The sequence below is a fragment of the Mustelus asterias genome, chromosome 9, assembly GCF_964213995.1.
Source record: "Mustelus asterias chromosome 9, sMusAst1.hap1.1, whole genome shotgun sequence".
NCBI lineage: Eukaryota > Metazoa > Chordata > Chondrichthyes > Carcharhiniformes > Triakidae > Mustelus > Mustelus asterias.
Genome location: NC_135809.1, coordinates 93,749,828 through 93,765,343, shown reverse-complemented (window position 1 = coordinate 93,765,343; position 15,516 = coordinate 93,749,828). Strand labels below are relative to the sequence as shown.

Genomic DNA, 15,516 nt, shown 5'->3' with positions numbered 1-15,516 from the left:
CACAATCTAGGCTAATGCAACTGTGCAAAAATCAGAATGAGTTACGTCCATATCCATTTATGATTGATTTTTCATTATCATTGATGCTGGTTCAAAATTTAATTCACCCAAAGCAGTACCCTCGCACAAAATTGGCTTTGCACCTAGGCCAACATGAAATGTTTCTGCCATCTGTGCGCCCACTTGGGTGTCTTCATCACAATGTCCCCAGGCCAATAAGCTGTGGTCACATTAATCCATCGTTAATGACCTTCACCTGCAGTGACTGGCAGTCAATTAAATCCTAACTTGGGTTTGTTTCTCATATTAACACTACAATGATTTTAAACCTTTTGGATTCAATTTAAATAAGTTGAAATTTAACCAGTTAATTTGGTCTTGGTATGCTTGACCTGTAACTAGTCCATTGAAATCATCAATTGGCCAGATTTTTCATCTTCAGCAATTATTTGAACACATTTTCAGTTTAAATTCATTCCATTCAGTAATCTTGCGGTTCTGTTGGCCAGTTCCAGTTATAAATAGATGATGATCTATTTTGCAGCTTACTTGTACTGATGTGTGGGAGATTTTGCGCTCAGCCTTGTATAAATTAGTTTGAGTAGAAATTTGGGTGTAACTTCATTTCAGTAGATCCCAATACATTTTGATCGCATTTTCCCAATTGTAAAGCTAGTGGATACTCTGGGCCTGAATCTCAGGACAATAATATTTTAAAAATCATATCTCATGACAATCTGAAGTTCTCCTCCTCTATCATTTTCAAATGATTCAAAAAGCTTCTGAAATGAATGCAGGTCTTACATCCTATATTAATTACTGGAACAAATTTTTGGTTGTATACATTCAGCAACTCACAAAAAGAAACAAAAATGTTGCGCCTGTTTACTTTTGAATCAGCATCTCAAATATTTATCACAATAGAAAGAACCTCGCCACAGCAGATAACCAAGAGCACCATAAACTCAGACAGACTTGATGCAATTTGCTTTTCTGACTGCTCTACTTAAATTTAAGGACCCTGTGTGAGAACCTCTCCGGCTACGTCGAGGGCATCCTGAAACCCATTGTACAAAGAACCCCCAGCTTCTGTCGTGACACTACGGACTTCCTACACAAACTCAGCACACATGGAGCAGTTGAACCAGGAGCACTCCTCGTCACAAGGGATGTCTCGGCACACTACACCAGCATCCCCCACAACGATGGCATTGCTGCAACTGCCTCAGTACTCAACGCCGACAACTGCCAATCTCCAGATGCAATTCTACAAGTCATCCGCTTCATCCTGGACCACAATGTCTTCACCTTCAACAACCAGTTCTTCATCCAGACACACGGATCAGCCATGGGAACCAAATTCGCACCTCAATGTGACAACATCTTCATGCACAGGTTCGAACAAGACCTCTTCACCGCACAGGACTTTCAACCGATGCTATACACTAGATACATCGATGACATTTTCTTCCTTTGGACTCATGGTGAACAATCACTGAAACAACTATATGATGACATCAACAAGTTCCATCCCACCATCAGACTACCATGGATTACTCTCCGGAATCGGTTGCATTCTTGGACACATGCATCTCCATCAAGGACGGTCACCTCAGCACTTCACTTTACCGCAAGCCCACGGATAACCTCACGATGCTCCACTTCTCCAGCTTCCACCCTAAACAGGTTAAAGAAGCCATCCCCTATGGACGAGCCTTCCGTATACACAGGATCTGCTCAGATGAGGAGGATTGCAACAGACACCTCCAGACGCTGAAAGATGCCCTCATAAGAACAGGATATGGCATTCAACTCATCGATCGACAGTTCCGACATGCCACAGTGAAAAACCGCACCGACCTCCTCAGGACACGGTGGACAGAGTACCCTTCGTCGTCCAGTACTTCCCCGGAGCGGAGAAGCTATGGCATCTCCTCCGGAGCCTTCAACATGTCATTGATGAAGACGAACATCTTGCCAAGGCCATCCCCACACCCCCACTTCTTGCCTTCAAACAACTGCACAACCTCAAACAGACCACTGTCCGCAGCAAACTACCCAGCCTTCCAGGAGAACAGTGATCACGACATCACACAACCCTGCCACAGCAACTTTTGCAAGATGTGCCGGATCATCTCACGTGAGAACACCATCCACCAGGTACACGGTACATACTCTTGCAACTCGGCCAATGTTGTCTACCTGATACGCTGCAGGAAAGGATGTCCCGAGGCATGGTATATTGGGGAGACCATGCAGATGCTACGACAACGAATGAACACCATTCAACAATCAACAGGCAGGAGTGTTCCCTTCCAATCGGGGAACACTTCAGCAGTCATGGGCATTCAGCCTCTGATCTTCGGGTAAGCGTTCTCCAAGGCGGCCTTCACGACACACAACAATGCAGAGTCGCTGAGCAGAGACTGATAGCCAAGTTCCACACATGAGGATGGCCTCAACCGGGATCTTGCGTTCATGTCACACTATCTGTAACCCCCACGACTTGCCTGGGCTTGCAAAATCTCACTAACTGTCCTGTCTGGAGACAATACACATCTCTTTAACCTGTGCTTAACACTCTCTCCACTCACATTGTCTGTACCTTTAAGACTTGATTACCTGTAAAGACTCGCATTCTACCCATTATCTTGTAAATTGAGTTTGTGTCTTTATATGCCCTGTTTGTGAACACGAGTCCTCACTCACCTGAAGAAGGGGCTTGGGGCTCCGAAAGCTAGTGCTGCCAAACAAACCTGTTGGACTTGAACCTGGTGTTATGAGACTTCTTACTTCGGCGGCACAGTAGCACAGTGGTTAGCACTGCTGCTTCACAGCTCCAGGGACCTGGGTTCGAATCCTGGCTTGGGTCACTGTCTGTGTGGAGTTTGCACATTCTCCCTGTGTCTGCGTGGGTTTCCTCCGGGTGCTCCGGTTTCCTCCCACAGTCCAAAGATGTGCGGGTTAGGTTGATTGGCCATTCTAAATTGTCCCTTAGTGTCCCGGGATGCATAGGTTAGAGGGGTTAGTGGGTGAAATATGTAGGGATATGTGGATAGGGCCTGGGTGGGATTGTGGTCGGTGCAGCCTCGATGGGCCGAATGGCCTCCTTCTGCACTGTAGGATTCTATGATAATTCTATGATTACTGTGCTTACCCCAGTCCAACGCCGGCATCTCCACATCATGGCTACTTAAATGACCCAAACAAGCACCATATACTTTTCATCATTATAAAAATGATACAATTATTAATATCTGTAGACTGCCCAACTACTGCCCCTTTCCTTTCAAAAGCCAGGACTCAACACCAGATAAATAATACCAAAAGCTAAATATCAGAGCTAAGAGAATAGATAAATCTGCCATGTATTCCATATCCAGAAAATCGATCTAGTTGTATCGCAACACAAACTGAAAAATCAATAAAAAACAATTGAATAAAGCTCATTCATGTAAACTAAGCCTCAAGAGCAACAAAAATTCTGGCAGAGAATCAAGATTGTAAACAGTAAAAAAAAATACAGAATTGAGGTTCCAATGTATTACAGTGGATTGAGCGTGGCAAAATTAAGTAAGATTTCTCAACTTGCCTTGGTACCAGATCTTTCCCTAATATAACGGACGTCACAAACTCCTTAGAGTATTCCATTGCATCGCAGCTAAGGATTAAATTAGAAGATATATTAGAAAAGAACAATTAAGTTAATAACTTATTTTACGGTAAGTCAGAGGCATAATAATGCGAAAAGGACATTCAATACCTAACATCAGCAGATCAAATAAAAAACAGCAAAGGAAGACACATCTACATAAACTCAAAAGCAGACCATTGTAAGTTAATATGATGCAAAATTTTCATGTAGAACAAAATTAGCATGTTTTTTCTTCTTTCCTCTCCTGGTTCCACTTTTCAAGAAGGGCGGTAGAGATGAATTCTAAAATTACAGACCAGTGAGTCTCATGTCAGTGATAGGGAAACTATTGGAGAAAATTCTGAAGGAGAGAATTAATCTCCACTTTGATTCGGGATAGTCAGCATGGCTTTGTCAGAGGGAGGTCATGCCTAACAAATCTGACAGTGTTTTGAAAATGTGATCAAATGTATGGATGAGTGAAGTGCAGTTGATGTAGTTTATATGGATTTTAGCAAAGCCTTTGACAAGGTCCTACATGGGAGACTGATTAAGAAGGTTGAAGCACATGGATTTCAGGGAAACTTGGTGAGATGGATCAGAAGCTGGGTTAGTAATAGGACACGAAGGGCTGTGGTAGAAGGCTGCTTGAGTGATTGGAGACAGGCATCCAGTGGCGTACCACAAGGCTCAGTATGGGACCTTTTGCTTGTTATATTCATAAATGATATAGATGGTAAATATGGGGGGAATGAGAAGCAAGTTTGCAGATGATACCAAAAATGGTAGGGTGGTTAACAGTGAAGCAGAAGGTCATAGGTTACAGAAAGATACAGATGAGTTGGTCAGATGGGCAGAGCAGTGGCAGACGGCATTTAGCCCTGATAAGTTTGAGGTGATGCATTTCAGAAGGAGCAACAAGACAAGGGAGTATTTATTGAATGGCAGGACGCTAGGAAGCTCTGAGGATCAGACAGATCTTGGGGTACTTATTCACAGATCTCTGAAGGCGGCAGAGCAGGTGAATAGGATAGTTAAGAAGGCATATAGGACACTTGCTTTTATCAATCCCTGGATAGGGCTGGCCTATCGGGGTAAAACAACAGCAACAGCCTGTGCAGTGGCTCTGTTGTTCAGCAGGGAGGGTTAAAGTGCAGAAGAGCAATAGTCATAGGGGACTCCATAGTCAGGGGCATAATCGTGAAAGAGACTCCAGGATGGAGTGTTGCCTCCCTGGTGCCAGGGTCTTGGATGTCATTGAACGGCTGCAGGGCATCTTGAAGAGGGAGGGTGATAAGGCAGAGGTCATGGTACATGTTGGTACCAATGATATAGGTAGAAAGAGGGATGAGATCTTGCCCCAAGAATAGACTAAGGCAATAGACTAAGGAGCAAGACCTCTCGGGTTGTAATCTCTGGATTACTCTCATGCCACGAGCTAGTGAGTACAGAAATAGGAGAATAGCACAGATGAATGCGTGGCTTAAGAGTTGGTGCAGGAGGGAGTGATTTAGATTCCTGGACCACTGGGACCGTTTTTGGGGAAGGTGGGACCTGTATAAGCGGGGTGGTTTACATTTGAACCAGAGCGGGACTAACATCTTTGCTGGTGGATTTGTAGTGCTGTTGGGAAGAGTTTAAACTAGTTTGGCAGGGGGAGGGGACCCAGACTGTTAGCAGAATAGGGACACAGCGTAACACAGAAAAGCAATCAGATCAAAAGGAACACAGCGGTAGTAAGTTTCAAGGGAGTAAGACAAGGCTGGTGGGTCTCTACTTTAATACCAGGAGTATGAAAGATAAAATGGATGAGTTAAGGGTGAGGATTGACACGTGTAATTATGATCTAATAGTCATCACAGAGACATGGTCGAGAGATGGGGCAGGATTGGCAGCTCAACGTCCCGGGATATAGAATCTTCAGGCGAGTCAGAGGAGGGGGTAAAAGAGGAGGAGGCATTGCATTATTAGTTAAGGAGAGTTACTGCAGTGAGAGGTGATATCTTGGAGGGGGCATCAAATGAAGCTTTGTGGGTGGGACACAGGAATAAAAAAGGGACAGCTACGTTGCTAGGTGTTTATTATAGACCCCCAGCTAGTCAGCGGGAAATTGAAGAGCAAATATATGCGCTATTTGCAGTGGGGTGTTAAATAATAGGGGGGTAATTATATTAGGTGATTTCAACTTTCCCAACATTAATTGGGATAGCCATCATGTTAAGGGCTTAGATGAAGTAGAGTTCTTAAAATGTATTCAGGAAAGTTTATTGGGTCAATATGTAGAGGATCCAACAAGGGAAGGAGCTATGCTGGACCTAACTCTGGGGGATGAAGCTGGACAGGTGGTTGAGGTGTTGGTGGGGGAGCATTTTGGTGATAGGGACCACAACATGGTTCAATTCAAATTTGTTATGGACAAAGAAATTGACAAGTTACAGAAAAAAGTTTTGGATTGTGGAGAGTAGATTTTAACAAAATTAGGCAGGATCTGGCCAAGGTAGACAGGAAAGAATTACTTGTGGGGAAATCTACAGAACAGTAGTGGGGAGTATTCAAAGATGAAATGGGGAGGGTACAGGCCCAACATGTTCCCAATAGGAAGGTGTAACAAACCCAGAGAATCATGGATGAACAGAGACATTCTGGATACAATCAGAAGGAAAAGAGAGGCTTTTAACAAGTATAAGGGGAGTAAGTCTGTGAAGGCATTAGTGGAGAACAGAAAGTGCAGGATGGAGCTTAAGAAATCAATTAGGAGAGCAAAGAGGGGATATGAGAAAGCTCTGGCTGGTAAAAGTAGGGAAAATCCTAAGATATTCTATAAGTATATCAATGGGAAGAGGATAACCAGGGAAAGAGTAGGACCCATTAGGGACCAAGGGGGAAATCTGTGGGTGGAGGCAGAGGACATTGGTAAGGTGTTAAATGAATATTTCACATCTGTCTTCACCCATTAGAATGAGGAGGTAGTTATGGAACTTGGGAAGAGAGACTGTGAGTCTCAAGAGAAAATTATCGCAGGGAGTAACAAGGTATTGGAGGTATTGTCTGGCTTAAAAATGGACAAATCTCCAGGTTCGGATGAATTGTGTCCCAGGCTGTTGTGGGAGGCAAGGGAGGAGATTGCAGGGGTTCTGACCCAAATTTCTAATTCCTCCCTGGCCACCGGGGAGGTGCCAGAGGACTGGAGAACAGCTAATGCGTGGCCCCACTATTTAAGAAAGGTTGTAGAGACGAGCCAGGGAACTACAGACCAGTGAGTCGCACGTCTGTGATTGGGAAGCTACTGGAGAAGATTCTGAAGGAGAGAATCTATCTCCATTGGAGAGGCAAACTTTGATCAGGGATAGTCAGCATGATTTTGTCAGAGGGAGGTCATGCCGAACAAATTTGATTGAATTTTTTGAGCATGTAACCAAGTGTGTGGATGAGGGTCGTGCGGTTGATGTAGTTTACATGATTTCAGCAAAGCCTTTGACAAAGTCCCACACGGGAGACCTATTAAGAAGGCTAATGCACATGGGATACAGGGTGATCTGACAAGGTGGATTCATAATTGGCTTAGCGGTAGGAGACAGAGGGTGGTGACTGACGGCTGCTTTAGTGACTGGAGGCTAGTGACCAGCGGTGTACCACAGGGATCCGTGCTGGGCCCCCTATTGTTTGTCATTTATATAAATGACATAGATGACTATGTGGGGGTAGGATCAGTAAGTTTGCCGATGATACAAAGATTGGCCGGGTGGTTAACAGTGAGGTTGAGTGTCTTGGGTTACAAGAAGATTATAGATGAAATGGTCAAATGGGCAGATCAGTGGCAGATGGAATTTAACCCTGAAAAGTGGGAGGTGATGCACTTTAGAAGGAGTAATTTGACAAGGAAGTATACTATGAAAGGTCTGACACTGGGAAGTTCTGAAGAACAAAGGGACCTTGGCGTGTTTGCCCATAGATCTCGGAAGGCAGAAAGGCAGGTTAATAGGATGGTGAAAAAGGCATATGGCGCATTCGCCTTTATCAATCGGGGTATAGATTACAAAAGCAGAGGTTGTGCAGGAGTTGTGTAGAACTTTGGTGAGGCCACAGCTGGAGTCCTATGTGCGGTTATGGTCTCCACATTATAGGAAGGATGTGATTGCACTGGAGGGGGTGCAGAGGAGATTCACCAGGATGCTGCCTGGGATGGAACATTTATGAAGAGAGGTTGGATAGGCTTGGGTTGTTTTCACTGGAGTAGAGAAGACTGAAGGACTGATTGAGGAGTTCAAGATTATGAGGGGCATGAACAGGATAGATAGGGAGCAGCTGTTCCCCTTAGTTGAAGGGTCAGTTACAAAGGGACACAAGTTAAAAGTGAGGGATGGGAGGGTTTAGGGGGGATTTGAGGAAAAACCTTTTTACTCAGAGGGTGGTGACAGTCTGGAATGTGCTGCCTGGGAGGGTGGTGGAGGCAGGATGCCTTGCAAATACCTGGATGAATACTTGGCACGCCATAACATTCAAGGCTATGGGCCAAGAGCTGGCAAGGAGGATTAGGTGAGCAGGTCAGGGCATTTCATGCATCAGTGCAGACTCGATGGACCGAAGGGCCTCTTCAGCACTGTAATATTCTGTGATTCTGTAATCCAGAGATACTGAAGTCAAACTATGCTTGAAAAGTTAACCAAAGCATAATGGAGCATAGACCAAGACTGTACAATCTGGTCTTTAAGGCTCAGTACTACATCAGGTAGTTGCTTAATGCACAAAGTAAGGAGGCATCAATAATCTTTTAGTTTAATATACACTTCCAATAGTGTTCTACCTGTGATAATACTGTGCCTTTAAAAAAAGTATCAGTCATGTTACTTGTGCAGGATCTGTTTTTGCATTTTTTAATTACTGGTGCCACTGGATCTTTATCTGGCAGCGCGGGATTGTTACTGTAGCAGCACAACTGTTCCTAATTACTAGAATGTTTGTTTTAGTCTGAACTAATGCTGTTCTGCTGTTTTTAGTGCTTTCCCCTGGGGTTTTGCCGAGTAGGACTTGATTGATTTAATTGACAATAATATCAGATAACTGGGTGGAGCTAGAGCTTACACAGAGAAATGAAGCTCAGTTGCTTTTTCGGAGCTGCAGAGAGAAGTAGCAACTTTGAGTCTCTGAATTCTAGAGGCTGGGAGCTGCTCGGGACTGGGTTTATTTCTCCGAAGTTCTGCTGTTTGAGGATATATCTTTCTCTGGAAACTGCTGTCTGGATCTCTTTCAAAAGTTGTTAAAAGGCTGGAAATCCAGCATCCATGTAAGCACATTTATTTTTGGTGCTAACTGGTTCTGAGGAAGAGATTTATGTCTATGCGGCACACTGCTAAATTAGAACAATGTAGATAGATAACAGCTAAGAATTATACTTTGTCATATTTAAATATTTTAGTTGGTTAAAGTTATGCTAATTTATTTTTGTTATATTCTAACTGTGTTCTTAAATAAAGTTTGCTTTGATAAAAGCTTCTTAGTGGATCAATTGAATCAAACTTGGAGCGAAATATCTCATGCTCACCTGAATGCTAAAATCAAAAGTAAAAGTTGGGGTCTAGGCAAACTTCATAATATACCTGATCTTTTTAATATGCGTGTTTTGGTAAAGTGGTATTCCAATTAATATCGGTAAATTTACAGAAAATATTCTGAAAAGATGTCTGAAAAGATTCTTGCAAAGTGTCCTGATGAGTGCAAGATGAAAAGCTTCATCATGTCTCTTTTTCCAGCAATGCTCAAGTTCTGTACTACCAAATGACTACAAGTATGATCAGTTTCTTTAAACATATCTTTAAAGAAGCCTCTTTTACATTGAAGGTCATGGTGATTGGTATAAAATCCAATTAATTAACTTCTTGTCCTACTTTTTTATGTGAATCTTGTGCAAATTAAGGTGAGTGATGTCAAGTCTAGAGAACAAAGCACTTTCCATGTTGTGCACTTAATGTCAGTGCTCAGTAATTCCTTATCAAGCCCTTTCTTCTCTGCCCAATGAATGTGTGTTTAGCCCTAATCTGAGTAGGGATTTCCCATTTCTCACACTTGTCCAGTGGCCAGTTCAGGTCGACTTTGAATTTGGGTCTCAAAGTTGGAAGAACAATGTTTAATCCATTCTCCACCTCAGCTCCCTGAGGTTAATTATTCGGTTAAAGTCTTGCTTTCTTTATTTCTGCTGTTTTACCAGTTTTGTTAACTAATCTAAAATAAATGTGTGGATCGCCTGTGCAGAATATACTATTCTGGACTTGTGTTCAAATAACTTGTCCCAATGACAGCAGTTCAGACGTTTTTGGCCATTCTTGACATTTTCAGTTGTTTATTAACTCCAGTGTAGTTTTCTACAGCCTAGATTACATAAGGTCATTACAACATATGCACTTACCTAAGAAGTCCTCCAGGTGGAGAGTATGCGTAACAACGCAGAGTGGGATACTGGGGTCTGAGCAGGAAAGAAAGAATAGCTGCAGTTCCAGCTCCTAAAGAATGTCCAACTACGATTAATCCATAATGTTTGGTCCCTTTTCCCTGATGGTAAATAAGAGAAGTGTAAGCATAGTACACAGCAAAACCACAAAAAGTCTATGTTCACAAGAGACACATTCTCACAAATCTGTTCTGTCTGTACTGATAATGGATGGTTATGTGCGAGTTACCGCTATTTAATTAAGCAATTCAAATAATATTAATTACCTTTTCTTAACTGTTCATTGTTTAAAGTGACTGATTTTCCAAACATCCATATCCATTGGTTGATGAGTAAAACAATGGGCAGGATTTTCCAATCCCACCAGGACTGGGCATCATGGTGGGTGGGATTGGAAAATTCAGAGAGTAGCCAAAAGTCAATTTTCTGCCAGTGTAAATATGGATTGTAATTTTCCCCTCCTAACTTTCATGGTGGGTTGAGTTACGTGCTGCACCATGTCAGGAACTTCATTTGTGTGTCTTTGCAGCTCATGAATGCTCATTAAAAACCCAGCTCGTCAGAATAACATTCCTGCTCCAAATCTAATGTCCACGCCAGCAGCTAATTAGGCCGGTGTGAACCATGACTAGATTTAACTGACATGTACCTGGCGAACTGTAAACTGATATGCATCTGGCAAACTGCACTTCACTCATGACTTCGACATTTGTACACAGTGGTTGTCTACCTTTCACTGTGCTGTTTTTGCAGCTGCTCTGACTTCATACCAAGGCTGCACAGGCAAGACCACTGGGGAGGGAAGGGAAAGGGGGGGCTGGAAAGCACATATTTAAGTGGCAGGGGTGGTGAGGGGAGAGCAGTAAGACTAACCAGAGGCAAGGAAAGGAGTGGAAGGCACTCACTAGACTGTGGGGGCAAAGGCAGATCTGGAGCACTGCACACCATACTACAAGGCTATGCCAGGCACGCATGCTTTGGTCACAGTCCAGGGAAGGGGTGGGCCCATCTGTTTTGTCGGTTGTGCACAGCATGGTGTGCAGGCATGGTGAGTCCCTTGCACAATCAGTCAGGAGAGACATCTATAGCCTGTAAATGGGGAGTTGGTATATAAGAGGGGACACTCAATGGTCTCACGTGGGGGGGGTGGGTGGGGGAGGTCTCAGGAGGTCACTGTGCATAGGACCTCAAGATGGGGATAGATGAGGTTGACATGGGGCATCCACAGAAAATGATTAAAAGAGGGACAGGGATATCTACAAGAAAATTGATGGGCTCTACATTTAAAGGGGGACCAAGGAGATGGAGGGAAACTTGCAGGACCAATAGGAGGGACTTGGACGGTGATGTGTTTTGGGGTGAAGGGGTGCTTAGAAGCTGGTCTTATAACAGGAGTGGAGCAGCACCATCTTGATAGCCAATGGAATAACGCAGCTGAAAAACCTTGAGAAAAGTCAGGGGAGGCTGACTTTTGAAGGCTTGTGGGAGGAGTTACGAGATCTTTGGGCTGCTTCAGCACATCGAGAGCAAGACTCAGCTGGAAGACTCAAATGCAATGTATCTCCCAAACGGCTTGGGGTCAAATGTTGATTGGGTATGAATGACTGGTTGATGAATGACGAATAGTCTCTCTGACAGAAACATGCAAAGGTCAGATGTATCCAAGTCTAAGGGGGCCATGGCAAAATGCTTCAAGAACTCCTATACATTGAAGCTGAGATGCATAGACTTTACATGGCTCAACAATTACAGACATCACATTAGTGCAAGTTTGGTCTCTCATCTACTTCAAAAGATGCCCTGAGGCTGATAGCACCTAGTGTACCCATCCAGATCCAACCCACTCTGAATGTGCTGTCATGCTAGGGTCCTGGAGGAAGGGGAAACTTAGCTTCCAATGATTCTTAAGGCTTGCTACAGCTGCACGGGAGGATCTAGGGATGGAATTCCTGGAATGATTGCAGCCCAAGGGCTTCAAAATGACTCCCTAGATTGGCAATGAAAAGTGATCATTACATGTCAATCAGGTCTCTGATCATGATGCTATGGAGAGGACTGCAAATCGAGGCAGCAGGCAATACTGGCCTTTTTCATGCAACTGAGGAGGCAAAGAGGGCGCATCGCTGTTAAACAAGATAAAGGAGAGAGCCTCACCCTGAGGAACATGGGCCAGCAGGATCCAATGAAGACCCAGAAGCTGAGGACAACAAACCAATTCCATGCAGGTGTTTGGCATGACCCAGGATAGACCAAAGACAACTCTCATGAGTGAGTAACAGTGCTGTAGATGCCTTTGCTTGTGAAGGGATGTGGTGGCTTAGGCCTGACATGTTCTTTGGGGGGGATTTGACACTGCAAGGACTGGGAGGCCATCCATTGCCAATGGTTCTAAAGGTAACTGCCATACTCAACATTTTTCCGAGTGGCTCATTCCAGGTATTGACTGAGGAATCTCACACTCCTCCACTCATAAATGCATCAGAGATATCACCGACGTCCTATTTAGCAAAATACACAATTGTGTCCAGTTCTCCCTGGATGAACCCAGTCAGGCTGCCAGAGCAGTGGGATCTCCGGCTTCCCATAGTTGCAGGCTGCCACTCACTACATGCATGTGATATTAAGAACTCCCTGGTCGCAGCTACAATGGTTTATCAGAAAAGGCTTCCATTCTTTCAATATGCAGCTAATCTGTAATTACCAAAAACAGATTATGCAGGTCTCTGCGAGATACTCTGTGAGATACCCTAGGATCCTGTGCAACCTTTACACCTTGAGTCACTCGCAGGTACCACAGTTCTTTGAGGGCTCTCAGCACATTCAGGGTTGGCTCATCAGTGACAAAGGCTATCCCCAAAAAACGTGGTTAATGCTGTCCATATCGTGGCCAGAGCACTTCAGAGCTGAGATACAATATGGCTCATTCTTCAACACTCCTTAACTGAGCAGACCAGTGGCATGTTGAAGATGGCTGGACTGGTCAGGTGGTGCTCTCCAGTACTCTCTCTAGAGTGTGTCCCACATCATTGTGGTTTGCTGTGCTCTACACAACCTGGCACTTCAAAAGGGGGATGGAGAGTTAGAGGAGCTGCACATCTCATCCAACAAGGACGATGTTGAGAGGAATGTGCTTGATGAGTGTGAGGATGTTGAGGGTGAGGATGTTGAGGTCTCAGCGGTAAAGACCATAGCAGAGGCCAGATGTGACCATGAAACCACAATATCCTAAGACGATGAAGATGACTAGTTCATACAAGCCTCTTTCACCTGTGCCCTCCATGCAGACTCAACAACACCTCCATTGCTATCCTCAGCATCTCAATGAAGGACATCAATCTCAGAATGAGTAGTGCTAGTAAGACTAGGCAGTCTATGGAGCATGTGGCCATTCTGTTATGGGATAAGAACAACACCAGCACGCATTGTAGTGCAGTCTTCTCAAGCATCACACCAACATTTCACTGCATACAGCAGCCTTCAAGAGGCAGAAGCACCACTGAAGACCACAGTGCACTCATGGCATTATGCCTGAAACACTGCAAGGTGCATCAAGGAAGATAATCATCCAATACCACTTGACCGTTGGAGAATTAACTGTTGGGGTGAGGGGGTGAGTGGGCATCATCAGGGGTGCAGAGGTGGTAAGCATTGTCGGAGGTATTGCGGTAGATGAGCATTGTTGGGGATGTGGGGAACACAAATAGAGATGGCAGTTAACATAAAAGGTAACCCACCCAAAAATCTTCTGTTGGTATATAAGTAGGAAGAGGCTGAGTAGGATCTATTAGGGACAAAAAAGGTGATATATACTTAGAGGTTCAGGACAAGACCAGAATACTTAATGAGCACATTGTATTGGTGTTTACTAAGGAACAGGATGCTGACAAAATATCACTGGAAGTGGTCCAGATGATTTGCATCCCAGGTTGCTAAGTCAAGTGGGGGTGGATAGTGGAAGAGCTTGTTATAATCTTCTAACTCTCCCTTAATTACTGGGGGTGTCAGAAGATTGGAGTGTGTCAAATGTTACACCCTTATTCAAGAAAGTATATTCCTAGTAATTTCAGGTCAGCCACCTATGGTGGTTAAGGTTTTTTGTGAGATTTTCCAGAATGCTTCTCATGATGGGGGTGTTAGCTACAAGGTTAGGTTGTAGAAGCTGGAGTTGTTCTCCTTGGAGCAAAGCAGGTTGAGGGAAGATCTGTTCAAAGGGAACAAGACTGTGACAGATTGAAGATCAGTCAGTTTTTTAAAAAGTAATTCACATTAGCTGATGGTACAAGGAATAAGAACACAGACTTAGGGTTTTGGGCAAGAGCTGCAGGGAAGATGCAAGGAAGAATCTTACTACACAGCAAGTGGTAATGTAACCCATTGCCTACGAGGGTGGTGGAAATGGAAATGCTGAGCGATTTCCAAAGGAAATCAGATAGGCACCCGAGGGAAATGCAGATAGAGCAAAGGAATGGGTTGCTCCACAGATAGCTGGCATGGACTTGACTGGCTGAATGGCCTCCAAAGATGCTGCAATGACTCCAACACTCTACTCCTTTGAATAATATTCCTTTATTATTTGACCAAAGCACCATACATTACTCCCAAGAATATTCAAGACCCTGTTATCATTCTCCTACAAATGGTAAAATTAGGTTCCTGGTTGACATGACCTCTGATTTTCTCTCATGTCGGGGGGGGGGGGGGACAGCACACTATTCCATGGCGCAGCATCTAAATCTTGTGAGTTGCTACGAGTATTATTATTGCAATCTGTAAGTCAAACTGCTTCATTAAAATTATCAAAGCAAATTGCATTGGCTAAGGATTAATGCATTTAATAATGAAAAAAGAGAGTTTGCAAAGTCACTAGCTTCGAACCCCACTCCAATCTCCTGCCACCAATTTCATCCCTCAATGTCTGAATCTGAGCCTGACTGTTCACAACCTTGTCATCCTATTTGACTCTGAGATGAAATTCTGAACAATATTCCATCATAAGAACTTCCCACTTCCACCACTGTAACACACATTGTCTTCATTTCAGTTCCTCTGCCTTTGTTACCTCAAGACTAGATTATTCTAATGCCTTCCTGGCCAGCTTCCCATCTTTCACTCCACATAAAGTTGAACTTGGCCAAATTCCTCCTGCCCATATCCTAATGCGTACCAAGCCCCATTCGCTCATCACTGCTGTGCTTGCTGACAAAAACCGATTCCAGGTGAGACTTTAAAATTCTCATCCTTGATTAAAATCTCTTCATGGTCTCATCCTGTCTTATCTCTGTAACCCCCTCTGACCCACCCTAGAATCCTCCAAGATCTTTTCCCCTACTTCATTTCTTAGACATCATTGATGCACCATTAGCAGCCATGCCTTCAGCTGCCTGGGTTCCAAGTTCTGGAGCTTCCTCACTAAACCTCTCCGCCCATCTTTACTTTC

General features: G+C 43.9%; 1 protein-coding gene across 1 annotated transcript in view; it reads right to left on the bottom strand.

The window, feature by feature from the left end:
* The window catches only part of dagla (diacylglycerol lipase, alpha), a 340,274-nt gene that overhangs the window by 53,846 nt on the left and 270,912 nt on the right, over positions 1-15,516 (bottom strand). The window contains exons 15-16 of the mRNA XM_078220586.1: positions 10,038-10,180; positions 3,593-3,661 (exon numbers count right to left, since the gene is read on the bottom strand). Coding sequence (XP_078076712.1) covers positions 3,593-3,661; positions 10,038-10,180 — 212 coding nt within the window. The remainder of the gene's footprint in view (positions 1-3,592; positions 3,662-10,037; positions 10,181-15,516) is intronic.